The sequence below is a fragment of the Frieseomelitta varia genome, unplaced genomic scaffold (assembly GCF_011392965.1).
Source record: "Frieseomelitta varia isolate USP_RPSP 00005682 unplaced genomic scaffold, Fvar_1.2 scaffold_14, whole genome shotgun sequence".
NCBI lineage: Eukaryota > Metazoa > Arthropoda > Insecta > Hymenoptera > Apidae > Frieseomelitta > Frieseomelitta varia.
In genome coordinates this window covers 204,881-218,808 of record NW_025109083.1, presented here as the reverse complement: position 1 = coordinate 218,808, position 13,928 = coordinate 204,881, and the positions used below count along the sequence as shown (strand labels likewise).

Sequence of the window (13,928 nt, the reverse complement as noted above, 5' to 3'; positions counted from 1 at the left end):
AAAAAACAATGTTGTTAAAAATAATTTCTTAATAAGATTCAATATATTATTTTTTGTTCATTTTTTAATTTTCGGCTTTTTCATATTCGAGTGTAAATAGTTAAGACTATTTATACGTTACCTTCTATTTATTTTCTTTTATAAATCAATAGTCAATTAACAATAATTGGTTTACTTAGTATTTTATAAATAAATAATTATTTACTCGAGATGATCATTAGTGAGTAAATAATCCTATTGTAACCTATTACATACGTAACATACGTTTCAATATACATCACTACACAACAGGTGATAACAGCTGATTCATGTGTATGTATAGTGTGTTATGAGTAATTTCAGCACCTATAGAACAATATGAAAAATCCATTTATTATAGTATATTTTTAAAATGTATAATGATATATAATAAATAAGGGTAAATATAGAATTTATTAACAATTATTACTAATTTACATACAAGGAATAAAAAATATATATATACATAAAATATATGAAAGAAGTTTTTTTTTCGTCACACTGATTATAATCAGCTTTTGATGAGAGTGAAAAATTACAGTTCTAACCTAATACGTACGCGTAAATGCACAAGACTACTTATATATTTCTACTACGTAAAAATGCGTATATAAACTGCATTGTGCACTATAGAATATAGTTTATTATGTATGTATATTTATTATGTATGTGTATTTATATTTCCAAATATTATATATATATATATCTATTTGTATGTGTATATACACACATATAATAGTATATATAAAGGTACATGTTTATGTATAAGTGACGTATATATGTATATATATCTATCTATATGTATATATATATACTATATATATATATACACACAGCGAGCTGGAGGTACGAGCTTGGTGCTACGGCGCATTTGCCAGTATCAACGGTCTGCGTTTATCGACTATCATGTATGCTGTGGCAAATGCGATCCATTGACTTCAGACATAAGAATTCTCGTGGGCTTTTTCGTAAACGCTACCATCGTCAATCATGATGGATGTTCAGACCCAGTACAAAGGTAGGAAACATTTCGATTTCTTTCCGTTAACATTTAAGTAAAACGTGTCCAAGTTGAGTGAACCTACACTATCACAGTTAGCACAAGTGAAGTCATAATTCGTTGAACTGTGTGTTTTCGTTTATTTAAATAGTTCAATAACAATCAATTGTACTCCTTTCCCTTCGTAACATTTTTCCATTCATTCCACGATTTTAAATGTGATGTCAATGCATGTACGTGTATACGCATGCATGTATCTGTTATTGATATACACTTTTGGAGGGAAGGAAACTGTAAACAGAAATGTAAATAAACGCATATTAATTGATTGAATGCAACAAACTGTCATTGTTTTTTTTACTGATTAATAAAGTTCGACATTGTATAACGATAACTGTAATAACAAGAGGAAATGATCCTTTCTATTTTACCAACTTGTCTATGGTCTCGCGATCACAGACACAACCTGAACGATATGAATTTAATCAATAACGAAATTAGTATTTTCACATCAAGATATTAACATGACCCCATTTATCATACTATACAAAACAACAAGAATATAATCAATTTTGTACAAGAATTTCTATGCGTTATAGATATACATGAATAATAATATCAACATAGATTAAATTATTTATTTATTGGCATTAAATGAAGTATTTTCTTTGTATTTCATTCTTGCTGTTACGGAAAAAATTAATGCATATAATATAATTAATTTTTCAATTTATGATATACTCCATTCTAAAAATAAAAACTAGTTTTTAAAATAAAGTCAATACATTTACTAGCATATGAAAAATAGGTATTGGATGTATTAGTCTACATTAAATTTAAACTTTATATAATGTTTTAATTAAATAATTCCAGATTATATAGTATACACATAATGCTTTGTAGATTAAACTTTGTTTGAAATAAAAATAGTACCTATAATCTATATTATACAGTAATATAAATTGAATAAAATTATAATTGTATTGTTTAGCGTTACACGAGTGTAACAGGACAAATTTTACGAGAGCAATGTTTGACCTTAATCGAGTTAAATTACGATTCAATCTTCAAATTAAATCACGTAATAAGAAAAGTTTCACTCATTACATATATTTTTAACAAAGTATAGTAAAAATATTTTCATGTTATAAAATTTATTTCGTTTTCTTATCCTATCTCTTTTTTTAAATGAACATTCTGTATTTAATTGTATTTAATAATATTTATATATACGATAATTAATTGTACATATAACGAAATATTAATTGTATATTTCATATGATTTCTATAAAAAATTTTGATTATCAAATTTTTTTAATTTTATTATTATATATCATATTTCTATTTGCAAATTATGAATAATAGTTTAATATAATCATGTTTTTTATCTTAAATCTAGCTCAATATCTAAAGAAGTTTATTTATCTACATTTTGGATTTTTTTTTTTACAAAAATGATTTTTTTAAGAAAATATTTCATCATTTTTATCCCAACTTATGTATTTTAATTAATGTAAAAAAAATTTTAAATATAGCTACATACAAATTTGTTTAAAATATAATTTGAATTTTAGTTTAGAATAAAAGATTAACAAATAAATATTTACATTGTATAAGCTTATGTTATTATGTTATATCCTATCTATTGAATGAGATTTATAATTATAATGTATAAACTCAGATCTTAACTAATATGGGTAACTTTAGAAATTCATAGTTCCAATTAAACATTAAATATAAACTTCTAAAGATGTAGATTAAAAGAAAGAAATTAAAAATTATTATCTTTAATATTTTATTGAAAAGAAACGAGAAAATCTTTTTATTAATTTAACTTTTTACAAAAATATCAATATTTAGAAAAATACAAAATTTAATTTGTTTAATATACCGAATATTTTATCAAATTTTTTAATACAATCTTTACATTTACGTAAAATAAAATCTTTTCTTTCTCAAAAATTCAAGAACGCTTTTTGATATTTTAAAAATTTTATCATTAAAACTGAAATATTCTAAATGTTTTTCTTGACTAATTTTGTCTTCTATAGGCACATATAAAAATATTTCAAAGAATAAAGAAATTTATATATCTTGATATTTAAAAATATAAAGAATGTTTTCATCGTGCACTTCTGAAGAATTAGAATAATATCTTGTGATTTAAAAAAATTAGAAAGTAAAAACAAATAATAATTAATTAATATAAAATTTTATTTTTATTTTTAAATTTTTAATAATTAATTAATATAAAATTTTATTTCTATTTTTGAATTTTTTAAAAAATAATTTATTATGATTTCTAAGATCTTAAAGTTAATTCAAACATATTACGTTTACTAAGCTTTTATAGATAATAAGAAATATGCATAGACGTAAAGAAGTTTGAACAAATATAAATTTTAAATGATTTTTTCAAAATAATAAATAATTGTTTAAATGATATAATACTTAAAACAAAAAAATCATATCGCATATTTGTGATAGATCATATTGCAAAGTAACATAATTCAAAAAGGTCCATTTACAAGAAGTAGCGAATACTTTTTTGAACAGAATTAGACATTAGACAAGAAACAGCATAATTCAAAGTAATATTTAATACTTAATATTTTTATCTTGCATGCACTTATTCATAGATAGTTAAGATAAAATTCATAACAAGGTACTATATATATAGTTAAGAATATAACTTGATTAAACTACAATTTTTATTTCTTATAATGAAATGTTTTAATATTTTCTTACTGTAATATAATGTTTTATTTTTAAAATCTGATACATTTATACATTTTCAAAATTTGTAAATGATTAATTAATAATTAAATATAATATAATCAAATGTTTTTGTCTTTGTGTGCTATGCTACAAAAATAATATTTTACAGATTTTTTTCTTCCGCAATATATAAAATTATTTTTTATAATAAAACTGCTAAATAAAGATAAATAAATTATAAAAAAATATTAAATGTGAGAAATTAATTAAATTATATTATATTTGAGAACTTTATTAATCCTTATATTTAAAATTCTCAAAAAAACTTAATCAGACATCAAACATAAATGTGTTTACTAGCCAATTTACGTATGTAAGAACATGGATTAGCAAAACATTAGATAATATAAGCAAAAAGAAATGAATGACGAAGTAACGATTATATTGAGCATAGTCAAGGATGAAATAATAGAGGTTCGGTTAATATGTATCATTTAACAACGTACGTTGTAGGTATAGTCGAGATTGAATAAGCGAAATTGAAAAGTGCATGTTTAATCAATTTCGCGATGCCATTGCTTGATATTTCATTTCATCAGAAAAGTATACCCATGAAGATAAAGACGAGAATATACTTCAAAATGTGAATGAAACATACTATTACGTGAAACATATATCCTCTATATATATATATCAAATTCTCCTTTTCTCGAATCTGCACTTTATGGCACATATTGTGTACGAGATTTGTGAAACTAAGGAAATAGTTGACATTAACAAGGGGATCTTTCTTTGAATCTTCATTCAAATATATTTTATATAAATTTATAATTTTATAAGAAATGAAATTGAAAACTGTTTTCACTCAAACTAAGGAATGTTGTTTTGAATTGTTTTCACTCAAACTATTATAAGGAATATTGGAAATATTGACGACTCAGAATCCAATCAATGCAAGTAACTTTCCATTCAAAGAGATTGTGCCGTACAAATACATTTTTTTTTTTTTTTTTTTTTTATCAAAATCATTAGTCGATGAAATAGTTTAGTTATAATGTCATAATAATTATGTTATAATGGCCATAAATGATCAAAAGAATATTGGCGTAAGTTATTTTTAATGAGAGATGTCCTACACTAATTGGCTTTTGAGCCATCCATATATTTTATATATTTTTGTCTAATAATGTAATGTACAAATTCATATATTCTATGTATTTATATATTTTTTAATTTGTCCATAGTCCAAATATTATATTATAAGATTAGATTACAATTAAGTAAATTACAACACAATTGAAAAATTAAAATCAATATATTAAAATCAAAAAAACACAATTAAAACAGTTAGTTTAAAAATTAAGTAAAAAATCAATTTTCTACATGATGAATTTTTAATTTAAACGACAGTTAATATAATTTCCTTTTTATTATTCTTCCTTATATGCTATTTTTATAATTCTAAAATATAAGATATCGAAGTATAGGAATATTAAAATATAAAAATATATTTATACTAGAAGTATAAATTTATATATTTATGCTTTTATATATTATTTGTTATTAAATAATATATAATAGAATTAATTAAGAATTTGTTAAATTATGGAAGAAGTAAATATTTCCTTGAAAATTTTTTTCTTCCGTAGATGACTTATATTTATATATTTATGTCCTCGGTAAAAAAAAATGATTAGAGTTTTACTCACGTAAAATATACGCACATCATAAATCTATAAAAATTCTAGGAAACATAAACCTGACAGGAAAGGTATAAAAAATTATACGTAAGTTTTTAATTACATATAATTAATGAATTTAATCATGTTTTATTGTTTTCTTGAACAAATAAAACAAATGAAATGTTCACTCAAAAAATTAGCAATAAGAATCATTAATAGTCAATATTAAAAAATTTTAAAAATACATTATAATTATAATCATATTCCTAATCGATTTATTATTGAAATTGTCAAATCCATATTATGAATCTTTAATTTCTGATTAATTCTATTATAAATTTCGTTATTCTTATATTAATCACAAATATATCTATATTTTTGTTGTTTAAATGTTATTATTAAAATAAGAGATTAAAATAAGAGATACAAGTTATATACAGATAATTACACAGGTTATTATTTAATTATACAGTAATTACAGATTATTTGGAATTTATTATTAATTCTATTTTATATAATCATTTAAAGAAGTAAACGATCGAACATATTAATTATATAATGTATAATAAATACAAAATTCTAAAAATTACATATAATTTTTACGCTTTTTTGTTATACAATTATATTTCCCAAAATTTCTAGAACTTGTAAATTCAAGTATCACATTGGTCATGAAATCAAAAATTAACTTTTACCACCAAAATTTACATGCATAAAATTTTTATTTATACATATGAATAAATACATCCTCAAAATGTCGAAATCATTAATATAATTATGTTAAATATATTAATATAATTTATCAGATTTTGTATATTACAAGTACATTTACTATAATATAATTTTACATATAAATTTGTATAGTAAAAGAGAAATCTAAAAAAGAAATGCGATATAAAAAATAACTGACCAATTTTAGGTAACTTAGCAAACACTTCCATTTTTTTTTTGAAGCATCATTCATTTTATCACATTTGAATTTTTCTTTTATTATTAGCAGTATATTACTTTAATAAAAATTTTAAAAAATATCAACATTTTATCTGCTTGTGCTAAATGTATTAAAATTTATTTAGTAAATTATTACTAATTATTCAGTAAATTTATTCATTTATATATAGTAAGGCCTAAATAATAAATAAAAGTGTTTTAAATTGGAGCTGTTTAATTGCACTTTTATCAATATATCAATATATTTTCAAGTCTTTCATTTTGTAGAAAAAGATTAGTAGTAAGATTTTTAATATGTCACTACATATTTATAGAACAAAGTAGAATATTTTTTATTGCAAATTAAATTATTTAATAAAATTTTATTATTTTTTGTATTACATACAAAAAATAATAAATCAAAGACATATTTCATAACAAATTTTATTACGATTATTAGTAAAAAGTTATTATAAAATTAGTTCATTAATATTAATAATATTATTTAATCAAGATCATTTAATAGTTATTAAAATATTATATATAATATTTAATTAAAATTTTTAATTAATTTTTAATTAATTTTTAATTAAAAAATTTGACATAAAGTAATTTATTTCCAGGTACATATACTGCTAATGCATGTAGTATCTGTTTAAGTTAAGTAGTCAGTTGTTTATTTTTCTCTGTTTTTAACTAATTTTTAATATAATAGCAACTTTTAATATAAAATGAAGCTAAAGAAAACATATTGAATTATATAACACATGCAATATACAAGTAAAGTTTTCGTTACAACTATTAATGTATATTTAACTCACATTTTCAATTATTTTTCAATTTTCCATTTCCTTTAATTACGCAAAACTACTGTTTCAAGTTGTTGGAAGTAATAAATAATATATGGTGTAATAATTTGTTTCTTATACAGATGTATTTTTCATCTTTGATTTAATCAATGTGATAGACTATTTCTATACTGATATATTCATAGTTTTATTTTACGTTAATATCCTTTGTTTATATTTTGATTTTGTATATAATTTTAATAATATTAAACAAAATTCATGCAAACATCTTTCATTAAAATCAATAATTTCAAATATTAAAATCACAACAGGTTAAAACCAATAATTTTTACTAAATATGACATGTATTAGTTACATTTATTAAAAATTATAAGTATGCAATGGATCAAACAAAATACGAAAAAAATTACACAAAAAATTTCAAAAATATTTTTTATGTAACAAATTAAAACAATATATTAAAAAATTCAAAAATCAGAAAATTTTGTGATAAATATAATAAATAATATAAGAATTAATAAAAGGATATTTCATTTCAACTTTCGAAAATAATTTTTTGACTTAATATAATTCAAACATTTTTGAATATAATTAAATTCTTTTATCCAATATTTGTTTATTTTATTGAACAATACAGTTCATTCATTAATCTAAATTTTAGAATAATTAATATAAAATGAAATTTACATTGAGTTTATCTTGAAAGATGAACAATATTGCAATAAACAGTATATTTTAGAATAGGCATATGTATTTTAAAGATTGAAAAAATCAAATAAAATCAGTCTTCCTGAAATCATTCAATTTTTATCTGAAATATTTTTTTATATAATTGATAGTTCTAAAAATATTTCAGTTTTAACTTTTAATTAAGCTATGTTATTTTTAATAATAATACAGAAATTATGTCAAAAAAATATATTCTCCTTAAAGTAATTGTTTATTTCCTTAAATCATACACTTGCATTATTATATAAAGAAAGTATATAGAAATATAACCAGTAATTGTTGAACATTGTTTCAGTCATTTGATTTGATTTGATTTATATAAAATATTTCAGAAATCGATCATTCAATTCAATTAATAAATCAATTAATAAATAAAATTATATAAAAATTATTATTATTACATTATCCAATAATGTTCGTGTTGTACAAATAGTGTCCTTCTTTATGCATTTTTTTTATTGTCTTGACTCTTAAATATAAGTTAAACCTTTTATCATTATTATTTTTTGAAATTAACATATGAAATATTACATAACTAGGAAATAAATTTAAATAATTATTTAAATAATCAGTTGACGTAATTCAATTTGTAATTTTTCAAATATTAAACATTAAATTAATGTAATGTATAATGTTTAATAAAAGTTTATGTATTTTAATAATTAAATTGTAAATATTATTAATTTCGAGAGTATAATGTTAACAAGGTTGAGGAGTTGAAGCAACTAATGAAAATCGTTACTAGTTACGACATTATATTTTACTGAAAATTGTCATACTTAACGAAAATTCAAAATATTTTAAAAATTTGTTTAATTTACTAGAAAACGTCACGTAACTAAGAAAATACATTTTTTCAGAAATTGGATTTGAATTTTTAAAATTTGTCATAAAATATTGTTTATACATTATACTTTGTCATTAATAGAAATAACAACCTGAATAACATTGTTCTAGAAATTATTGAGTAATTATGATTGCTCATCGTAATAAATAGTTAATTAAAATTAATTTTTGCAAACATTTTAAAATTCATGTCTCTTTAGAAGTGTTACTTTTTTCACAAACTGATGATGTGATATAATTTATCTTAAACACATCGCAAACTTGAATTCATGATATCAGTCAAATAAGAGGAAAATTAAAAGTAATAAAATTGCATTGTAAGTTTTAGTTTTAAAAAATAGAGTTGAAAACATCAAATGTATATATATTTGATTAATTTTCAATTTGACAAAAGTGACAAGAAGTTATTTTATATGTAAGAATAAATGGAAAATGGAAAATAAAATATTTTTATTAAAAATATAGTTTTGTATAAAATGGAATTCGGACATAGTATACAAATTTAATTACCACTGTTTTTTAGAAAATTTATAACTCTCCATTATTATTCTTGTTTATGTCAACGATTACTCAAATTCACTTACTGCATGTAACAATAACAATGTTTGACAAACTTGATTCTTTTGCAACGTAATTTTGTTATTCTCGACTTTATTTGAAAGCTCCTTAATTTATTTATATCAAAAATATCCATCGCATGAGCATCCATAAAAACGTAAGTGTAAGACGAAAAAAGTATTTCACTTTTTATATATTTACGAAGACTGGCGATTAAAATAGTTTAATAAATATTGAAAAAAATGCGTTAAATAGAAACATTAAAATTATAAATCTATTAGATAAAAATTTTAATTAAATATCAAACAGTACTTTATTGCAATTGCAAGTATTAAATAATACTTTTTTATTATTCGCTTTTTAAAGATTTTTCTACGTATATTTACTTTATATTACTACAAGAAAAAATCACTTATATTTTATTCAACACTTTATATAATTTCTTTTCTGCAAAAATTAATTACAGCCTGACAAGTTTCATAAGATTTATAAATTTCTACACAGAAATATAAAAATTAAGTGTTTTATCACTTTAAATAACATATATACATGATACAAATGTAAAATTTTTAAACAAAAATCGAAGAATATCTCTTCCAATAATCAAGTTACTATTTAATAAATTAAATAGTATTTGAAACGATTTAAAATTCATTTAAGACAAAAAGAATTTAAAGAATTATAAAAACATAAAACTAATAACAATTTGTTCTTTACAGTAACGCCTGCTACCGGCGATGATTGTAAAAATCAAACACCACCAACTTTACTCTCAAGTTTGAGAAGCGTTCTTTTCGTAATTGGAACCGTAGTGATCGGATTCGCCGCATTCTGCAACTCACTAACATGGTAAATTCTAACAAATGATGTAGACAATGACTTTTACATTTTTTGTAATTCGATCAAATACAAAAAAAAAATGTTATGGCTGTAAGACTGATATTTAGCGTTACCTTTTTTAATCATTTCATTCCTTAGGCATTTACAAAGATTTTGGGGAGCCTCTGGTGATTTCTGGCAAGCGCAATGGGACAAAATCTTAGATAAATTAGGAAATGATCCTGTCACGCTTTGGGTTCACGGTATACCAAGATAAAACAGAGAATAAACTTATAAAGTACACAACAGTTCCAAGATAAAGACTATTTGAAACGAACAAATTATGTGTCATCAATCAATTATGCGTCATTGAAATTGTTGAATTTTATCACAAAAAACAAATAATCTCAATTTTTATTTAGTTATAATATACATAAATTAAGTAATTCACGAGACTATTTTAAATACGTTAAATGTATTGACAAAGAGAAAAATATGTACTATATTTTGTAAAAAAAACTCGATATACGATAATATACAATTGAGTCATTTTTAACTTTTTTCATTTTTTTCTTGTTTAAAAAGAGAAGTGTATAAGATATAATCGTCTTGAAAAGAAGGAAACAGTACCTAGCCGTCGCTAATGACCAGAAGGTAGATGCGACGTTAATCATAAATTAAAAAAAAAAAAATTACTAAAGAAATAAAGTTTCTATGTTACATATTATTGTTATTGAAAATTTATCTTGGAACATTTTTATTGTCTTATGTGTATTTACCGATTTTTTGTAAAAATGTAGAATATTTCTACAGGAAGAATTACAAAATTAACACTTTTTAGGCTCATTAGGATTAACTTTTTTTGTATACTGGTTCTTCGGCGGGATTTACACAATTCTGGACATAACTAATCGACCAGTTGCTTTACGAAGATATAAAATACAACCGGGTACGAACGAACCAGTTGACACAAGAGAATTGTGCAAAGTAATCGCTCAAGTACTGTTCAATCAGATCATTGTTGGAGTTCCTCTAGCGTACGTCAGTTATCACTTTATGGAATGGCGCGGTTATCCCTCTGTACGCGAATTGCCGACCTTTCACTGGGTGCTTGTTGAAATCGCCATTCACATATTGTGTGAGGAAATTGGATTTTATTACTCACATAGGTATGAAAATTTTTTTATCGTATATTAAAAAGTATCGTGCTCGTTTTTCGCTTAAATCGCTCGAAAAAACCACTGTTTTATTCTCTAAATTAATTCATTTATTAAAATAAATATGTACACTATCATAATAATTTATTTATTAAAATGAAATATGTACACTAACGATGAGTTGAAAAAATTAAATGTTCCAAATAACAAAGTTCTTAAATCTTTTCAGTATTTTTTTTTTTTAGATAAATCATTAAAATAAAACATTTTGTGTATTGCTTAAAGGAATTAAAAAATAATATATTAACGTAGGTATCGATTAATGCTAAATGTACGCATTTATGTATGCTAAATAAATGCATTTAATATAATAGTTTACATAATTTTTTATTTACTATTTGGTTAAGATTTATTATAATTTTTCAAACAAGATAACTAATAAAAAATAATGTTTAACTTTTCTTACAGAACAGCTAAACTCACATTTGAGTAAATGATTCTTTGTAGTATATACGTGTATTTTACTTAGCATTTTATATGCCTGTGTAGATGTAAACAAACTTACGTAAAAGTAAAATTACGTTACAGATTTCTACATAGCCGCTATCTCTATAAGTATATACATAAGCAGCATCACGAATGGACAGCTCCCATAGCTGTAACATCGCTATATTGCCACCCTTTAGAACACATTGGCTCGAATCTATTACCACCGTTTTTGGGAGTATTCATCGTAGGTTCTCATGTGGCTACTGCTTGGCTTTGGTTCTCGCTTGCTATTCTTTCTACATTAAATGCTCATTCTGGTTACCATCTACCGTTCTTTCCATCTCCAGAAGCTCACGATTTTCACCACTTAAAGTAAGTAATTTCCATATATTCTGAAATTATTTATATTTTAATGTTAAGTAAATTGAACTATACTATTTATATTCTTGTGAAATAATTTTTTTTACTTTTTGATTAATATTAAATAAATCTCTACCGATATAACTATATTTTGTATGGAAGTTTAATGCTATTAATATTATATAAAATAAATATTGAATACTGAATTTATTGTATTTTAGATTTAATCAGTGTTTTGGAGTTTTGGGAGTATTGGATCGAATCCACGGAACAGACACGCAGTTTCGTAATTCCAGAGCTTACCAACGTCATGTAATGATGCTTAGCTTGGTTCCACCAAGAGAAGCTTTTCCAGACGAAGTAAAGTATAAATCTAAGTAGGAAGTATTTTATTGAACTTCGTGAAAAAAGTTCAATATAATATGTTTAATATAGAAATGCAGTATAAGGTATTTCTATATTTATAGTATTTTTCTTTTTTTTTTTTCTTTTATTTTAATCGTTAAAAACAATTGATTAATTAACAAGGTGTAGTAAAAGTTAACATTTTTCAATGATTGACATTCGTCTATTATGTACTTTACTTATTATTTTTCATTATTAAAACTGCGTATTTTTTATTATTATCAACTTGTAAGCAATTTATTATAAACTTTACAATGGTGTGATTGTAATATTATTATTAAACAATTTTTTTTATACGAAAAATGTAATTTTGTGAAGTATTTTTAACGAAACAGATATAAAAAAAATCGTTCTAAACTTATAACTATGTTTTATTACATTTGTTTTTTAAATTTAAATCTATAAAAAGAAAATCCTGATATTATAAGAATTTTATCATAATGGATGAATTTTAGATTATTAGAATATCTTTTTTACGACAAATACACTGTTGGAAAATTTAGAAATATATCAGATATTTCATCGGACATTATCTTGTTAATAATTACATAACATAGCAATATTCTGGAAACATCTATATACTTGACAAAATTATGTTTGTATTGAAATTACAACATTAAGAAAACTATTTGTGACAATTGCTATTTTTATATTTAATTCGATAATAAAAGCAATAAATTTAATCTAAGGTGAAATTACGATTTTAGTTTTATAGTAAAAATTATAATTACTGTAGATTGTTATAAGCCATAAAAATTATGCACATCAAAGCTTTAAATTTGCAAAATAAGACAAACTATTTAAAAATATTAAGAACATTAATATTAACAATGTTTTTCTCTAATCAGACTTATATGCATATATTAAAAACACAAATTACGGAATTGAAGCTTCATTTATACTTCTTTACATATAAATTTTTTTTATGCGAAAGAAACATATATCAAAAATTATATATGTCATATTTATAATTATCCTATAATTTGTTTATAATTATATGAAATGGTTACGTTATTCTTTATCAGTATAAACTTTATAGTTTACATACAATGCTAATATAGATAATTTTATGTACCTATATAACAAGCTTATTAATAAAAAATAAAAATTGAAACTATGAATTTTCTTTCACACGAAATGTAATGTATAAACATGGAAAATAATCAAATATTTTTAGTTAAAAGTATTTATATTTTATAAGAATATAATGATTTTTTTACACATTTATATACTACATATATATATATATATATATATATATATATATATAATTATTACTTTATTAACATAGTGCAAATAACAAATTTTATAAATATTAAATAAACAAGAAAGTTCATAAAATTCCATCACTGTAATAACAATTTCTGGAACTTTATCAAATAAAATAATTGGATATATTCTATAATAT

The 13,928-nt window shown here is 21.8% G+C and overlaps 1 protein-coding gene across 1 annotated transcript; it reads left to right on the top strand.

Annotated features, from left to right (window-relative positions):
• The first annotated feature begins 857 nt into the window (after window positions 1–857).
• LOC122532183 (fatty acid hydroxylase domain-containing protein 2) lies at window positions 858–13,208 on the top strand. Its single transcript, XM_043660734.1, has 6 exons — window positions 858–1,036; window positions 10,010–10,139; window positions 10,269–10,372; window positions 10,951–11,278; window positions 11,855–12,127; window positions 12,337–13,208. Exons 1-6 carry the CDS (start codon window positions 1,009–1,011, stop codon window positions 12,494–12,496), a joined length of 1,023 nt encoding a protein of 340 aa, XP_043516669.1. The 5' UTR covers window positions 858–1,008; the 3' UTR covers window positions 12,497–13,208.
• The last annotated feature ends 720 nt before the right edge of the window (window positions 13,209–13,928 follow it).

Bases quoted from the DNA above. Each gene is read 5' to 3' on its own strand.
- LOC122532183 (XM_043660734.1), top strand. From the start codon at position 1,009: ATGATGGATGTTCAGACCCAGTACAAAG. The intron at 1,037-10,009 runs GTAGGAAACATT...TGTTCTTTACAG, and splicing joins TGTTCAGACCCAGTACAAAG to TAACGCCTGCTACCGGCGAT. The intron at 10,373-10,950 runs GTATACCAAGAT...AACACTTTTTAG, and splicing joins TGTCACGCTTTGGGTTCACG to GCTCATTAGGATTAACTTTT.